Source organism: Cariama cristata, unplaced genomic scaffold (assembly GCF_000690535.1).
Source record: "Cariama cristata isolate BGI_N322 unplaced genomic scaffold, ASM69053v1 scaffold31168, whole genome shotgun sequence".
Taxonomy (NCBI): Eukaryota; Metazoa; Chordata; class Aves; order Cariamiformes; family Cariamidae; genus Cariama; species Cariama cristata.
In genome coordinates this window covers 12,488-30,056 of record NW_009629978.1, presented here as the reverse complement: position 1 = coordinate 30,056, position 17,569 = coordinate 12,488, and the positions used below count along the sequence as shown (strand labels likewise).

At 34.3% G+C, this 17,569-nt stretch overlaps 1 protein-coding gene across 1 annotated transcript in view; it reads right to left on the bottom strand.

Annotated features, from left to right (window-relative positions):
* The window catches only part of AK9 (adenylate kinase 9), a 55,399-nt gene that overhangs the window by 26,422 nt on the left and 11,408 nt on the right, over positions 1-17,569 (bottom strand). Inside the window, exons 6-17 of the mRNA XM_009705373.1 lie at positions 15,815-15,985; positions 14,979-15,104; positions 13,379-13,453; positions 11,830-11,928; positions 9,744-9,883; positions 9,479-9,659; positions 8,889-9,033; positions 6,730-6,855; positions 4,899-5,023; positions 4,073-4,229; positions 2,367-2,573; positions 1,289-1,407 (exon numbers count right to left, since the gene is read on the bottom strand). Coding sequence (XP_009703675.1) covers positions 1,289-1,407; positions 2,367-2,573; positions 4,073-4,229; positions 4,899-5,023; positions 6,730-6,855; positions 8,889-9,033; positions 9,479-9,659; positions 9,744-9,883; positions 11,830-11,928; positions 13,379-13,453; positions 14,979-15,104; positions 15,815-15,985 — 1,671 coding nt within the window. The remainder of the gene's footprint in view (positions 1-1,288; positions 1,408-2,366; positions 2,574-4,072; positions 4,230-4,898; positions 5,024-6,729; positions 6,856-8,888; positions 9,034-9,478; positions 9,660-9,743; positions 9,884-11,829; positions 11,929-13,378; positions 13,454-14,978; positions 15,105-15,814; positions 15,986-17,569) is intronic.

Sequence of the window (17,569 nt, the reverse complement as noted above, 5' to 3'; positions counted from 1 at the left end):
GTCACTAGTGAAGCAATGTGGGTTTTCTGTTTCAGGGACTTGCCTGATATATTTATTGTTACCTAGGAAAAATCAGCAAAAATAAACAATTATAAAATGGGAATGGGAAATAGTGATTTTAATATATTATTATCTGCTTTAAACAATTTTGGAGATTCTCACTTTTATTGGTTCATTGTGAGCCACATACTCGTCAGGGTTCTTCAAAAATTTATCTCTGTACTCAGAAGTTGAAAAGTAGTAAATCTTTTCTTGATATTTAGCTGCATGTTCATAGCGTTCTGGGTAAAGGACAAAGTTCTCTTTCAGACTGACTGGACAAAAATGTTTTGTGTCTCCCATGTGCCTTTTCCTTTCCTTAGTTTTTTCTTCATCCTGAAAATATTACAAAAATTTTCAAAACCTATTTGAATTCAGTAGTTCACTTAGATTAAGTAGATCAAGTAGATCAGATTAAGTAATGTCAAGTACATCACCTGACCATTGAATGAGGATGGTATTCTCAAGATAGTTTGTAAGCTGAATATAAGTCTATGAAAATACACACTTTTTAGATTCAGAGTCAAAAAAAACAAACTGTCCAATCTAGTGAGAGAATTATTGAGAAAAGAATGACCAGATCTTTTCCTGCTGTGTTCTTGAAATTCATTCTCTGTTGCTTCTAAATGTGCAGAAGTAGACCTCTTCATAAAAGGCAATGAGAGCTGCTATTATGAAGTCAGATTATTTATCCAATAAAATTAATTTCTAAAAAAATCTATTCAGTACTGCATCAATACAGTACATAGACAGCTGTACTGTTAAATTTGGGGATGGGAATCTTCCAATATACGATGGAAATAAAAGAAAGGCATAGCTAGACCTTCAATTTAATTAAAGTGGATGTTTGAAGATTAATACCTGAGATGAAACAGAGGATTGCATGTTAAGATTCTGCATCTTCTGATGTTTACATGATGGCTCACAGAATTGTTAGTTGACAGAAATCAAAGTTTACATTTGTTTCTTTAATAAAAGCTCTCTTTGCCATCTGGTAAAACTAGGTACATTAATTCTCTCTATTAGCATGGGCTATTTATGCATCTTGCTGGAGTAAAACTAGTATCAGCCAGAACATAGGAATATAATTAAAGTGTTCTTGAAGCATACGCTGATATTTATTTTGTAAAAAGGCTGAAATTGGATCATACAAAATCAGGTGCAAAATTTGATTTCTCTGGGGTTATATTCAAACTGAAAATAAATGAGTTAAAATAAAAGCATAAGCAGACAAAGCCAGTATGCTTACTTCTTCATTTTCATTTTCCTCTTCTTCAACTTCTTCATCTTCCCCTTCAGCAGCCAGATCTTCTGCTTCCTCATCTAAATCTTCAGCAGATAATTCCCAACTATTATATTTAAAAGGTTCTGAAAAGGTTAATTTTTTTTCTGTTTCAGTACTTTTCATTCGGCTATGCTAGAATATATTCTCTTTGTCCATAAAAGTAAGCACATATATGAAAGCAAATCATGCCAATTGTATATTGCATTTCTTCTACTCATAGAACAAAATGTTCTCCCTGGATGTAGGAATTAATATATTGCTTCCTCCAGACATTGAAATTCTACTGGTTGTTTTTTGGTTGAAGTAAATTGGTATTTTCAATAGGAACTTGTAGCACAAAAGTATTATACAAACACACACAGATAATGCCATTGCTGTTTGCAACGTTTTTTTCCCTATTGTTCATTGGGGAAAATCATCAGTCAAATTTTATTTGATTATAAAGCTAGCACAATAGACGTTTTGGTTAATAAAACACTTGCATTGTAGTAATGATAGGAAAAATGTAGTATTAATATTATTTATCCAGTACTCAAAATTGTTAAGAGATTTGAGCACACAAGTGAAGAAAGGTAATTTGCCAAAAAATATCAATGCTGTAAAAATCCAGTCTTGAAACACAATCTATGCAGGTGGGTAGATTAGATTATTACACACCCTGAAAGCCTCATTGACTTCAATGAATATTGTACATTAGTGAACCCTTGTTATCTGTCCATTTCTCAAACCAGTATCCTGACATGAACAGATAGAGCAAGTAACTGAGGAAATGTTCTGTCAGAATGTTTAGGGAGCTATTACGTACATATTTATATAGCTTTATATATATATTTCAAATATATATATTCCCCACTCTTCCTGTGTCCTAAAGGCTGCTAGTGTGCTTTTCAGCTCACCCACAGAACACAGCATGTCCTGTTCCCACTTCATGTGAGTAATACAGAACTGAGTATAACCTACTCCCCCAATATATTCATCATACAAGCTCTCCAAAATCCCTCTTGGTAGGTTAAGTGTAAATCACATAAACAGTATTACTTACTTTCCATAACCAGCACAGTTTGATTAAGCAGACTTTCTGGAGTTTGCTCAGCAATCTCTAAAACAACCACCTGAACTAGAGATGACTGCTTGATTTCTGACTCCACTATTTGCCAGTCATGCATGAAAAGGTCAATCTTCCCTTTAATTATTTCCATTTCTGGTATATCTGGAAAATCATCCTCTGCAAAATCAGGTAGTATGATTTCTGAAAGTCAAACAGAAGGCAATGCTCCTCTAAAATGTTTTGCATTTAAGAATTATCATTATGCTTTAGGATTATTTTTATTTTCCTCAAATATGGTGGCATACTTTTTTTAATGCTGCTTCCTTCCCCTCCCCAATTATGAATTATTATATTACTAGTTTACAAAGACACTTTGAAAATGCCAAATTCATTATGCTGATATAGTATACATGCCCAGGGCCAGAGCTGCCCTGCTCCTGGCTGGGGTAGTGGGACCGGCTCTGGCTGCCAGGCCCTGTCCCGAGGGCCGGCCGTGTTATCACACTGTGCTGCCCGCTCCCTGGCTCTTTGGGAGCAGCTGGCCCTCAGTGTCCTGACATGCTGTCCCCGAGGTGAACTGCAAAACTTTATTGTAACTGAGACACTTCAATAATAGGTTAACAAATAAGCATTTTGGCAAGTATTTTTGTGATCTTTTATAACAAAGAATACTTAATGCATTTCCCCTCTTATTTTTACAGCTTTGAACAACACAAATGATCAGATGATCAGATGACATGCTTCTAAAAAGCTTTTTTTTTTTTAAAAAATAAGAAATCTATTGTTAGTAAACTTTGTAACCTTGATTTGCTCAGGTAGATTTTATACTCAGGGACAAGGGTTTGAAAAGCTCTCTGGACTGATTCTAATATCAGGCAGTTACTGAGCTTTCTTGAACTAAGTATGACTAGACCGATCATTCCTGTCTTGAAGGGAAGTTTCTGCTACTGAAAGACATTTTGATAATGGATGGGTTGAACAGGTAATGATTAAACATTGCTACACGGCAATGAAACTTGTGGTGTAGTATGAATCAAGCAGGCATAATCCATTAAGACATGATTTGGCAGGCAAAACTTTTAACAGTGTATGAATCTGTTCAGTTTTTCATGCCTGCTACCAACCTTCCTTCCTGCTTGAAACAATAAAGTAAAAATCCCTTCCTCTGAATTTATGGGTAATAAGCTATTGTATCAATCTGGATAAGAAGTTGCTCAACTTTTTTGACCTAGGATGGGGAACAGGATACACCTGCATACAGGTATTTCTCCTCCCCTTTTCTCTCAAGCAGAGAAAGTTCATATCTATAACCTGATTTTGCAAGTGGGGAAACCAAGGCACAGGCAGGGAAGTTTGACTGAGAGCCACATCACAAGCCGGTGGCTAGCCAGACACAGAATATGAAAGTCTGAAACTGCAAGAGTCCAGTGGTATTTACTGCTGATTGTAAATAGCAAGAAATTGTAAATAGGATTACAAATACGATGAATTTTCTTTACTGCTTTTGCAAAGCATTCCTGTTTTCAATTCTGCGTAATTCCCTTAATCCAAATTGTAAGACATTTGGGGTACCCGTGTTGACTTGCCGGATTCTTCCTTCTCTAGACATAACTATTAGTTTTTCTTATAACTGTGCTTTATATACACATATCAACACAGAAAAAAGAAAATTTCAGTTTCATTAGTGTGCACTTACTAACCGTCTTTTTGTGTATCCTTCAGACAGACAACAGTGTCAGGTAAAAGTCCTCTTTCTGACAAAGCTGACCAGTGATCTACTGACAGAGGGTAGTTATCCACTACCCATCCTCCTTTTTCTGGAGCACCAGGAAACCTGTCTTTGTTCTTCTTCATAAGCTGTTATAAAATGTCAGGTTCAGTAACATAAAAAGACTAAGATAGTCTGTGAGCTGTTCAAAAAGACTGCACAATACAAAATTATTTTCTAAATGTTAAGATTTTTCCCTGTCATTTCTCGTCAACAAAAAGTAAGACATTTATAACTTTATATGTCTGAATGAAATAAAAACATTTTAAACAAAAAGAGATTAATGTGACAGTGATTTTTTAAGGTTGCCTATAAAGAACTTAGATTCCAGTTTCAATAATTACAAACCAGTGAACAAATTTAAAACAATTCAAGATTCTTGGATAAACCTTCACATACAATTCTTTTTCACTTGTATCTGGTGTTGAGCTCTTTAATAGTGCCTAAGAATTTAAGAATAGGGCAAGCATATAGTGATACTTTCCTCAGATGATTCTCCCGGCCTTTAACAATTTGTAGCCCAGGTACTTTGCAAGACAGAAATAATTTGTATATATATACGGTAGTCCTCAACAGATTTGTCTTTCATGATCTTGCCCAGTCTCTCCTCAATCCTATGTAAGCTTTCAGATTATGTGATATAAATAAAAATGATCTTTCAAACAGAAAAATTAAGAACATGTATCAATAATGTATAAACTGTTAGAAGTTGCGTTTAGAAAAAAAAGGGCTTTTCTATAAAGAACTTGTAGTTTTACCTCTGCAATAGCTCTCTCCAGCACTTCAGCATGTATTTCAGGTGACAGCGTAACTTTGGAGGCTGATGCACTTTTTATGGCTTCTTCTACCACTGCTTGAACTTCCGGGTGGTCGGCAGTTATCTCTGACATTCCTAACAACATAGGTATTTTTTAAAGTGCTTCACAGAATTCTGAAATAATTATTTACTCTGGTCAGGAATAACTGCAAGGCAATTAAATCCAGCCACCTGATCATTACAGTGCAGCAGTCATTTTAAGCAATATTACACAATCATACTGAGAAAGAATCAAATACCAGTTCTTCTGAATGCAGTTCTAGAGGGTATTTCATAAAGATAAGTTTTAAGATCTTGGTTTGCTCTCTCATTAAAAAAAAAAACAACAACTTTTTAACTGTACAGTATTTTCTACCACTAAGTGAAATATTGTTTCAATATGAATGGAATGACATTTGTGTACTAGAACAATCAGGCACCTGCAGCATCTGAAAATTTCCTTTGATTTCATTTCTCTTTGATTCGATTTCTCTTTGATTCCTAAATCAAAAGGTTAACCAGATTAATTTAAAAATCAATACAAATCATAGATCAAGACAGTATATTGTCAACAATCAAGCCTGCATTCCCTAAAATGCACAAAATGTTCACATTGGATCCATATTTTGTTATTAATTCCTGACACAATAGACTGTAATTGTTTAAAAAATTTTTAAGGAACACTCAGAATTAGTTCACAGTTTGCATACTAATTTGATAAAATTTGCTGAAGAACTGTTTTAAGCAACTGCAATATCTATGTGGAGAGCATAATTTGGAAAAAATGCCATATTTACTTTCTGTAATTATGCCAAGATTTTTCACTGATTGTGTTGATACTTTTTACATACACAAATTTACACTTTATCAGGTTATTTTTGCCACGTTACAAGCTCCCTGGGAAAGGGACAATATCTTACTAGAGTGTTTCCATTTTGCAAAAAACCTCAACCCAACCCAAACCCAAACCGACTTTACAGTTATCATAGCTAAAGATATTATATTCTACTTCTCTATTTCAAGAAATAGATCTTTCTTTAGTGCTCTCTTCAATATCTTTTGCTGGTACAGAATGTCATAAATTAAAGGAAGAATATAATTGAAGGAACAAATGTTTTTCTTTAAAAAGGCAAATTTGTAAAAACTACCTCACAATCCACATTTATTTCATTTCCATTTTAGATCCTTCAAAATATATTTCATTAATTGGATCTACCTAATAATCTGTCTTTCTTGGTTGAGACAAAATATCAGTCTGTTCTGTAGGAAAAAAAAAATAAATTTGTAAACCATGTCAAGTTTACAAACATATTGCAGTTGTTTAAGTATTTTTCAACAGGTTAATTAAAACTTAGCATACTTTTAAGTTTCTCATATTCAAATGGCAAAAACTCCTACTCCTGAATTTAGATCCTCTCTTCACCTACATTTTTCTATGTGAATTAACACTTATTCTCCTTACCTATTAAAAATTCTGAAACAATCTTATGCTCTAAAAAAATCTGTAAGTGAAAACACCAAACTTTTCATCAAAATACATGCTTAGCTCCTACGAAGGTCAGTGGGAGTTTTTTTCCCCTGCACACCAACATGATATTAATGGGTTAATATCTTTCAATGACAAAATTAACCATTTCATTTTAGGTTTCTCAAAACGACATAATCACCAAAAGGAAATAAATTAAAATAGTCCTGCATGTGTAAATGAGGGAAAAAAAAATTATCTTTCACTTTTTAATTTGCAAGACACGTTAAAAGCATGGAATGACATGCTTAAAATAGCTAAGATTTACTTTTTACTTTTTTGGGTGATGGCAGATTTATAGTAGTCCCCTCTTCCAAGTTTACTCCCTGTCTGGTTTTAGTGGGTTCTTCAGAATCATCTACTTTTTTGGCACTACTATGTTTTTGCAAGTCTCCTATAGTTAAGAAATGGTATTAAATTCACAGAAAACTAGATCAGCAGAAAACCCTTTTATACAACTACTTCCTCACAAAATCCATCTGAATAAACCAGCTACAAGTCAGTCGTCTCTTCATCTGCAGCCTCCTAATCTGTGGAATCCCCCAACACACCTCCTAGGAATCACAAGCACTTTTCCAGCCCTAGTGAAGGCAAGACTAGTACCCATCAGCCCATGAAACACAAATGGCTCTCCAGCAGTACCAGTTTTCATATGCCTGTTTCTCCCCTCAAAAGAAAAGAGATCAGAAAGATGACAAAAGCCAGAAAAGAGTTTAAAAATACAGAAGTCCTGAACACTTCTTCAGTTCTTCAGAACAACGTGGTTCTGTTAGAGCTGTATGTCATCTGAGCACATAAACAGACTGGGACCGTCCAAGTGTGTATATGTTACCTTTTTAGTTTGAATCAGAAGAGTATGTTTTAAGTGAATCTCCTGATCCTTCCCATGCTTTGGTACACATGGCAAAGCAGTCTTGGAATATGCAAACTAATTGATTCCTTCCAGATGCACATTTACTATGCTAAGCCATGAAGTGTTCAGCCCATGACAATACAGCTAGTCTGAAAGTCCTCCGTGCATGACATGGATATTGAGTCCTTAGCAGCAACAGCTTCAATCTCCTGACCAACTCTGACAGTAGGCAGAAACTGTGTGGACTTCAGTGCAGTTTTATAGCCTCACTGTCTATCCCTGAACTGGACTTGGGAGCACTCAGGACAGTCAGCAGGCCATTTAACTAATTAAACTGATACATGTCTTTTGCATAAATTTTAGTGATTCTCTGTAATTCTCTCAAATGGCAGAATTTACTAAGTAATTAACTAAATAATTTAATTAGGAATAGGAAATACTGTCTGGCATAGTTACCTCTAGATCTAGATTCAAGCTTCCAAAAATATTTAATTTCCCCTTCTGAAGCTTTCTTACTTTCTATGACAATTCACGTCCTTCATCTGTTTGTAGTTCTGTTTTGCAATAAAATTGCTTGAGCTCTCCAAGGTTATTAATTAGGATTAAGTTCTCATGAATCCTGATATGATTTCACATACTTGTCCTCAAAGGTATTTACATAACCAGGAATCTGGAACATAACACTGTTTAATGGTTTTAATTTTAGTGTCATAGTTCACCATTATTCTTACTGCAACACCAATGGTTTTTGTATCAATGTCAGTTTCTATGTTTTCCAGCATGAGAGGAATATACTGACTTCTTGTTAGGTATGTATCTACTCATGAGTAAGTCAAATACAGTAATTCCTTGCTTAGTTGAATAAGGCAAAATGACCTGATTGTCCATTTGAAGCATAACTAGAGCTAACTGGAAAAGGCAATTCCAGTTCAATGGAAAATTTTCATTTCAAAAGAAATAATTTTGAAAAAAACCCACTAAATTTCCTGCAAAAAGAAAATCCAAATTTTGTTTAAAATATATTAAAAGAACATGTTATTTTCACCTTTTCAAAATATTTTCTGAATTCATCAAGCTGCAAAAACCTGGGCATCTTAAGACGTCTAAAAGTCACCAGAGCTGGAGAGTCTTGTGAATGTGCCATTTGAGATGGCACACATGGAAGGCTGCTCCAAAGTGGAAAATCTGTAGATTGTAGGTTCACAGCCTAGCTGACAAGGTGCTTTCTTGAAGAAAATTTCGATTTTGCAGAGATTTAACTTGTCAGAAAGTCATTCAAATGGAAAGTTTCCAATCAGTATCAGTCAGAACCAATTTCTTTCACAAAGAGCTCAGGAAACTCTTTCTTACATACTTATCGCCCTCAACTTCAGAGGATTTATATATATAATATCAAAAATACTGAATTCTACTCAGCTATTCCCTTCACTGCATGCTCTTTTAGTTCATATTTAATGCACAACAATTGTAACAACTTCTGTAATATTTTACAAGCTGAAGTGACAGCAGTTGCTTCAGTTAAATAACCTAAAGCAAATATGATAGCTTCAGAGGCCATGGAACACCTTATTCACCTGATTCTCTTGAGTCTTTTTCTAATTCCAACCTATTTTTCACTGCTGTTATAGCCTTTTCTACTGTATCCCTTCGCACTTGCTCAATGTTTTTTTCTCTTGATTCTTCCATACGGGGTTGAATGAGTTTGGCCATATCGAGAACCTAGTGAAACGGTTTGAAAAATAAAAGTATCATAGAAGAGAAGTATTAGCATCTGATCCAACTTCTATACAATTAAATGAATTTAGAAAAGCTCTGCAAATTTCCTAAAATTTACATATAATTGAAGTGCAGGGGGTTTTTTTGTGGAAAAAAAATTCTAATTTGCATTTACATTTAATTATCTTAGATACAAAAGTTATTCATAATATTCTTATGCTAAGACAAATAACTGACACATAAATACTTGTCTTACCTAGAGGTTAAATAAAAATATTTTTGAAATTTAGCTATTTATATAAATGATTTTCACAATATTACTGTTTCCTCTGTAATCCATATGTTCGCAATGTGTATGTTAAAACAATACAACAGCAATAAGAATGTGCTTAACTGATTCCCAAGCCTCAGCTGACACCTTTGTTATGTAAAACATTTATAAACTTACCTTTCCTTTATATTTGTGTGCAATTAGGTTACAAATAGTTGTTCTTCCAGAGAATGGAGGACCAAACACTAGTACTTTACAAGGAGGAAGTGGCATTGGTGGTAACAGGTAAGGCCGTGGATTCAACATAAATGTTTTCAATGCCTCTGGGGATGACAGTACATACATTTTACCTAGAAAACTTAAAACAGAAGAGAAGCTAACAGATATAGACAGTTACCTTATAAAATCGAAATAAAAATAATAAGGGTCAAATTCTGCTAACCTGACAGCCAAGTCTGGCTTTCCCATTACAATATCACCTTCCTTTAGAGCCACAGGACATGCTTGCCCCCACTTGCTTCTACGCCATCGATATCTGTGTGCTATTAGTTTGTAAGATGACAAAAGCCGGAAAAGTTCATCCTGTTTATTAAAACAGCAATAACAGCATATGTAATTTTTTGTCTCAAGCTACATATGCCTTGTTCTTAGCCTTTTTTGAAATATTTTGTTGGAAAATAAACAAACCTAAAAAGAAACCCACATCACGCTGTTTAGAATATTTTTTAAAAATTACATATTTCAAAAAATGTAGGACAATTTTATGGAGAAACTGTTTAGTTTTTCAAGTTTATTTAATAAAAATAGTACTTAAAATAGTTCCTGTAGGCTTTATTATTTTCAGAAGTTTAAAACGATAAAGAGGTACAAATCAGCCACTTATTGAAGATGACAGAAAATCAGCAAGATTTCTTCTAAAGGGTATGAAAAAAGGACTATGGTCTGTGTGGGGGAATAGGAAGGCCAAAAATATCTCTTTTAGGCATGCAGAAATGTCATGTGATAGGACTAAGTTTAATAGATCTTTTACAGAAGGTGAACAATGAGTGAATCCTAAAGTTTATGGTGACTCTAAATTATTCAGAATAATACAGACAAGTGCGGGCTGTGAAGAACTGCAGAAAGGCCTTCAGAATCTAGGAAACCAAGCATTAAAATAGTAGTTTTACACAGAAAATGATGAGTTGTCATTGACTTGTCACTACTCAGGAATAGATCTTGGAATTATAATACATACTTCCATGAAAACATTTGGTCAATGCCCAAGAGCAGTCAGAAAACTAACCTGAATGTTAGGAATATTTAGCAGAGAGAATAGAAGATAAAGGTTTATTTTTTAATTGTATAAATCCTGCCCTCATCTTTACTGCTACGTGCATTCTGCTACCCTAATCTCAAAAAGTATGGAGCAGAATTGGAAAAGTTTCAGAAAAAGGTAATATGACTGATCAATAACCAAAAACATTTTCATATAAGAAGAAATAAGATTAAGTTGACTGGAACTCCTCGGTCCAGGAACAAGACAGCTACGTAAGAACAGGACAGAAGTCTGAAATAATGAGTTATTAGAGGGCAGATACAGAGAACAGAACTATTTACTGACTTCTGCATTTCAACAACTAGAGGACACTGAGCTAAAAGGTGGCAGGTTCAACACAAAGGGAAGCAATTCTGTGTATAATGTCCAGTTAAGCTGCAGAACTCCTTGCCCCAAATACTGTGGATGCTAAAAGTTTACACAGAGATTAACACAAACATACAGACTAATTAAATAATAAATACAGATGACCTCTGACACAGAAAGTCTTTCACTTGTGAATTGGTCAGGAACTGAGAGAACAGAAAAGTGAAGGGGGGGGCTGTTTCTCTGAAAATGTACAGTGGAGTCTCCCAGTTACAGTACTGGGGATACACATATATTCAAAGTTTTGTTTAAGAAATAGGAAAGATGACTGCAAGTAAATATAGGTAAAGACACTTATGAAAGACTTCTGGTTTTCAGTTTTATCTGGAAGGGACACAAATTATAATTGTCATGATTCAGCAAAATTCAGCACTAATTTGTAATGTTTCAGGACATAGAACATAGGCGATTTCAGCTATGCAGGATGTTGCTAACTTTGTATTAGCATGTTGTTTCTCATTCAGGAAAAGAGTAAAGACAGAGCTAAGCGTCAGCTGCTGAAATTGTTATCCTTTGGCTAAAGTTTCTTTATTTTCTTAGAACGAATTAATTCTTCCTCTATTGCTAAAATAAACATTTTGTTCAAAATTTTATTATAATCGTCTACCTTTATTTTTTTAATCACAGACTTTTTTCTTTTTGTACTCTTTTAAGTGGATTTCAGTCCCAGAATTATCTTAAATTCACATTTCTGGAAAATCAAGGCTCAAAAAATGCCCTTATTACATGGTAAAACAAACTGGTTGCTGTGAAACAAAGATGTTATAATATAAGCTTACAGCAGAAAATAAAAAATATTTTTATAATTATTACACTCTATCATGTTTTAGAAAAGCACACTTACATTTTCCAATCCCTCCAGCATTTCTTCTTGCCGACTTTGAAGTCTGGTTATAGGAGCTCCATTTCGAACACCCAGAGATTGAAGTCGAACTACCACTGACTGAAGAGAAAATAACTCTTGACTTAGTACCAGTCAAAACTGCTTTTGTGATGCGAAAGGATCCCCAAAGTATTTTTAAAATTGTAACTTATTATTTATACAATGTCTACATATACATTAAGGCCCGGTTTCTAGCTTGGAGTCATGCTAGTTACTGAGCTGAGTTTTAAGAAGCTATTTGGTAGATACAGGCAGTGCAAAATGCTGAATCACAGCCTTTGTATCTCCTCATTATGCTGTGAATCCCAAGCCTTCTAAAAGAATAGGCTGTGAGGATTCTTTCCCACAAAGCAGTGGAAGTATTCAGATGAGCTCCAGTCTGAAAAGGAGGAAAGTCTCTTTAGGAGATCAGATTATGCACACTTGGAAGTAATAAAATTTGGGTAATTTATTTTAAAAGATACTTAAACCAGATGTCTGCCAATGAGAATCAGATGATATTAAATTTAACTGAAGTATTTCCTGAACATAATCTTGTTTGAATGCAAGTGTTCTTGAAATGAGAAAGCAAATTGTGTCATGTTTGGACTAGTTTTGTAATAGGTCTTTGCCTGACTTATAGGTGAAATGCTTGGAATCTTTACACAACTTGATTGCCTTTACTATAAATTTTCTGTTGTAAGGTTCACAAACAGATCATAAATGAGGAAATTTTATGTTCCAACTATGCAAAATCAGTGGGTTTTTTCCCATAGGACTACTCTTGGTAGTAAAGTTAAGCATAAATTGAAATAATACTTACAGAATTATAATTGATTCAATTTGTTTCAAACAACAGAGGAGAAACTGCAGGAGCAGCTCACCTCCTACATTGTCAAAGACGATCTCTTGCTTCATTTTCAACCCCATAATTTAGGTTCTGATTTGAAGCAACTCTTATTTCTAAGGCAGAGGATAAGATTATTTATCTTCAATTTTTATCATTATATTTTTTTAATAGGGAGAATGAGTGGCTATGTTATGAGCTAAAAATCTAGACACAAGCACTCAGCAGAATTGTTAAAAGAATGAAGTGTCTTCTATTTTACTGTAAAACAGTATCAAAGGTCATAAAATTTGTCATTATTTTAGACACTGGCACAAAATAAGCTAATTCTGTAAATAAATCATACTGAAAATATTTTCATTTCTCCTGTTAATAATGATATTTTACACTGATACACAAAATAAAGTGCTAAAACCAGATGGATACAATACAAAAGAGTTTACAGCCTGCCTGAAAATATTCTCATATAACATATGTAAGTCTGGGAGCAGTGCAATGAATCTTATAACGGTTTTAATAGAGAAAAAAAATGCAAGCATTTCAAAGGTCAAGTTTTCTAATAGTAATTAATGACTTTTATACACAACTTAAAATTTTGCTGACACCTTAATAAAGAAACAATCCACAGAATTGAGAAATTATTTTCTAGTGGAGGTTAACTAAGTTGGGGCATAGCTTGCTTACTACAAAGAGATCATCTGGTTTCTGATTTCCATCCACTTCAATAACATATTGACAATCCTGTTCAGCCATCAAGTCCTGTTTAAGAACAAAGACATACTCATCAATTGAGTATAGTTAACCAGATAATGACACTGAAGCTCATTCTGTTCCTATACATATCAAAGGCTGGACTCCTGTGGACTTCAGCAAAACCAAGATTCATTGTACTGATGACTTATAAAATCTTCTGGATACAAACTTGTATTTGCTCATGGATAAACACAGAGAATTCCAAAACTGGAGTTACAATGAGTTCAGAAAACAGGTTAGATATCCTAGCTCAAATGCAAGAGAGCTACAGAGAATCAAGATACAGTAACATTTTGTGTTTGAATTCAACTTCTAATTGTCTAACTACCTTAATTCTCTGCTGGAAAATGGTGACAATGTCAATTAACAGATTTCTTTGAAATACCAGCCACGAGAACGATGTTTTCATTTTGGTCCTGACTCTCAATTTTTGTAAAATTTGAACAATATATTTGATTTTTTCTTATTTTCAAATTTCCCATTAGTAAATAAGATATTAAACTAAAATAGACATCCCATGTCTGTTGTTAGTGTCTCTGTCTGAGGATTGAGAATACTCACCCCGTTCCTGACAGATGCTGGTCTAACCCCAGCCCTGAAAAAGCCTAGTGAAGGTGACTTTACAACTTTGTAGGTAATCTGTTCCAGTTCTTCACTACACTTATGGTCACAGTTCATTTCCTTGCATCTAGTCTGTCTTCTATACTATAAATGAAATTATTTGTCCTATCTTTGGTAGAAATAGTAATAACTAATTACTTCTTTCTAATACTCTTCTACAGAGACGATAATAGTTTGTGTTTCTCTTATATACAATGGTCCTATTAGTACATCCATAATATTTGCCTTTGTACAATAGCATCACATTTATTGACTCAGTTTATGACTAACTAAAGCCTCACAGATTGCAGACTGTCTGCAGTACTGAGGTCTAGCCAATTATTTCACATGTTGCAGTTGTTCATTAGGTTTCCTCCCTAACTGTAGCATTTCACACTTATTTTTACTCAATTCTATCCTAACAACTTATCAAGAAATCAAATTCTGTTCTCCAACGTTCTTTCTACCTATCCCATTTCCGTGCAAACTGCACATCTTATAAGCTTTTTTTTCAATTTCATCATCTCAACCTCTACCTGGGCCAATGATAGATGCCTATGTTCTTTTAATGTATTAGTGGACCACTAAGTATGCTCACTAATACATTCATCATTAGTGAAGCCTAAGTAAGATACACTGGACTCTTCAAATATTTCACTTCCTAGATTTAGGAAGCGTCTGTGGTGGCAAGTATGGTTTCGCTTTTAAAACTTGAAGTGGATTACTTTATCTTGACTGCAGAGTAGAAACAACACCTACAGATGACAATTTTGTATCGTTGATTTCAGTATGAATTTCAGAATTTGAGGATATATTGTATCATGCCTTGTGCCCACTTCCATACAACAAATTTCAAACTAAAGAAAAACAGTGCAAAATATTTTAAAAAATCTTTTGGTATGCATCATCATACTGTTTTGTTTTTTCTTACTTCTAAAGGATGAAGCATTATAGCCTTATACATTCCAACTCTTTCCTCTGCATTTTCAAGAATATCTTCAGGCCTCTGCACTAATTGATGCAAAAATTCTGACATCATAAGTGGATCTTCTGCAGCCTGCAGAATGAAAAGTTAAATATTTCACAATACAGAAATAAAATAATGTACTAAAATAATTTTTGTCTTTACTTAAAGGTAAATAAAGTAATTTTTCAGAGTATTGCAATGAGTATTAGTCCAGTGATTGCTGACCATGATCCTATCATGATGAAGTGTAGCTTCTGCAAATTGAGAGGAATGTGCCTGGAACTTGCATTGATAAGTCTCCGGGCAGCATTATAAACCAGGACAATTCAACCTGAATTAAAAACTAATACCTTAATGAAAAAAAAAGAAAATCCATTTGAAGTAGTCTAATACCAAAAGCAGAAAACAAGCTAGTATCCTGCAAATAGTAGTAAAACTTGCTACAATATACAAAACTGAAGAACTCTTTTATTTGCTTAGACCAAGAAACAGACAATATAGAGTCACCACTCTCCTGATCCACCCTTTTAACTTATGGCAAGAAACAGTTCAGTGACTCCTGAATTAGAGACTTAATCCAAGTTAAGCTATACAATAATCACAATTTGCTGTCATTTAAACCTACCATTTAAGTATTATCCCACATCTCTTAAAGCAGAACAGAAATTGAATTAAGATTAAAGTTGAGCAAAACTAATTCATAATGTAGTATGGTGATATTTTAGAGTACTGGAATTTGTTCTCCTTTGTCTAGAGTACATTACAATACTCTGCACTGTTTAGAAATTAGCAATATTTACCTCTTCTTCTTCCTGCTCTTCATCTTCTTCATTCTCTTCTTCATGCTGATCTTTCTCTTTCTTATGCTTTTCAATAATGTTAGGATCCCACTGGTTCCTCTGATATATCTGCCCTGAATCAGGGTGTTGCCTTTGTCCTGATATTCTTTGGCATAAGTCATAATCTGAACACTAGCAAGAAATAATTAAAAGGAAGTCAGGTGTTCATTGTACTGCTGTAATAATATTATTTTTCCTGAAACTGCAGAATGGGGGATAGGAATCTGTTTGGCAAATACTTGGATTCATAAACTTCTTCTCCAACAACATTCTGAGTATACAGAAAATTTTCAAAAGCAGCACATATTAAAGAAAGTCTTGAACACTTGGATAGTTTTTCCCCAACAGCATTTTACATTCCGTATCAGGAGTGTAGCCACTACTTGAGCACATTTTACCATGCAAGTTATACCTTGTAGTATAACAAGTGTAGGTGTAGTTTATGGATAAAAGTATTTTGCAGACAGGCTTGTGATTGCATTTGCAATTAATGCCAAAGTGGTTTGGACTTGAACGAGATTAAGTCAATTTTACTAGGTGCCTCTGACCTCTCAGAGCTCTACTATTACCCAAAAGCATAGTGCCATTGCATCAGAGGCTAAAGGAGTTCAGCTGTTTGGAACTCTGGAAGAGTAAGCAAAGGTGTTTCCATAAAAAGCCCTGCAGACACAAATTTAGTTTAACATTAAACACAGATAAATCTGGATGTAGTCTGTGGTGGTAAAATTATTAATATTTAAGATTTCAGAGGTCTGCCTAAGAAGTTTATTCTCACTAAAACATTCCTAACTAAATATCCTAACTAAAACATTCGCTGTAACTAAAACATTCCTTTCAACTAAAAGCTAACAGTCTGTGACTGTTTCTGCCTCCCCACTTCTGAGCTAAGATAATACTGGGTGTGCCACTCCTATAGGCTTATTTCTACATTGTCACATTATGTACTCTTTGATTCCTTCTTAGCATAGTGGCTGTTAGCAAGCTGCTTAGGGAGTCCATCCATGCTGTCTGAATGCTTGCTCACTATGATTACAGTTAATAAAGCTTCTATCTGACCTGTCCTAAATTGTACTTGCATCAATACACACTTGGAGTCTCCAGATCACCAAGAGGTCTTAAGATGGGTATCTTAAAATTCTACTATGGAATTGGGGGTGGGGCACAACAAAAAATAATAATCATTCTTCCTTTCTAAATCACTAATACCTACCCTTCAAACATATATGAAAAACCTGAGATAACAAGAAAATATTGTAGTTGTTAAGGTCAACTTGTTACAGAAATGGAGAACTGATTTCTAAAGAAAATATAGTTTTTGAGATCGCATTGCTAGCAACAGGCACACTAGACTTATTTTGAGATCCCATTGCTAGCAATAGGCCCATTACACTAATTTCCTGAGGTATCCCTTGTAGTATTACAGTACTTTAGGATATTTCTGTATTTCTATGGTGAGTCATATGGCTGACATGACTGCTATATAACATAGCACATTTTGAAATAGAGAAGGAGAAATTTGATCAGATATGGTGGTTTTTTCAAAGGTGCATTTTCTGTCCTTCTTGGAGAGACAAAATTTCTCTAAATTGGTCTGCTAATAACAGTATTTCATTATTTCCAGAGCTATCTAGAATCTCTCTTCTTCGTTTCTTTTTGATATAACGAAAATGGTGACAATTCTGTCATATCCATGAAAACAGCTTGAACCCACTGAAA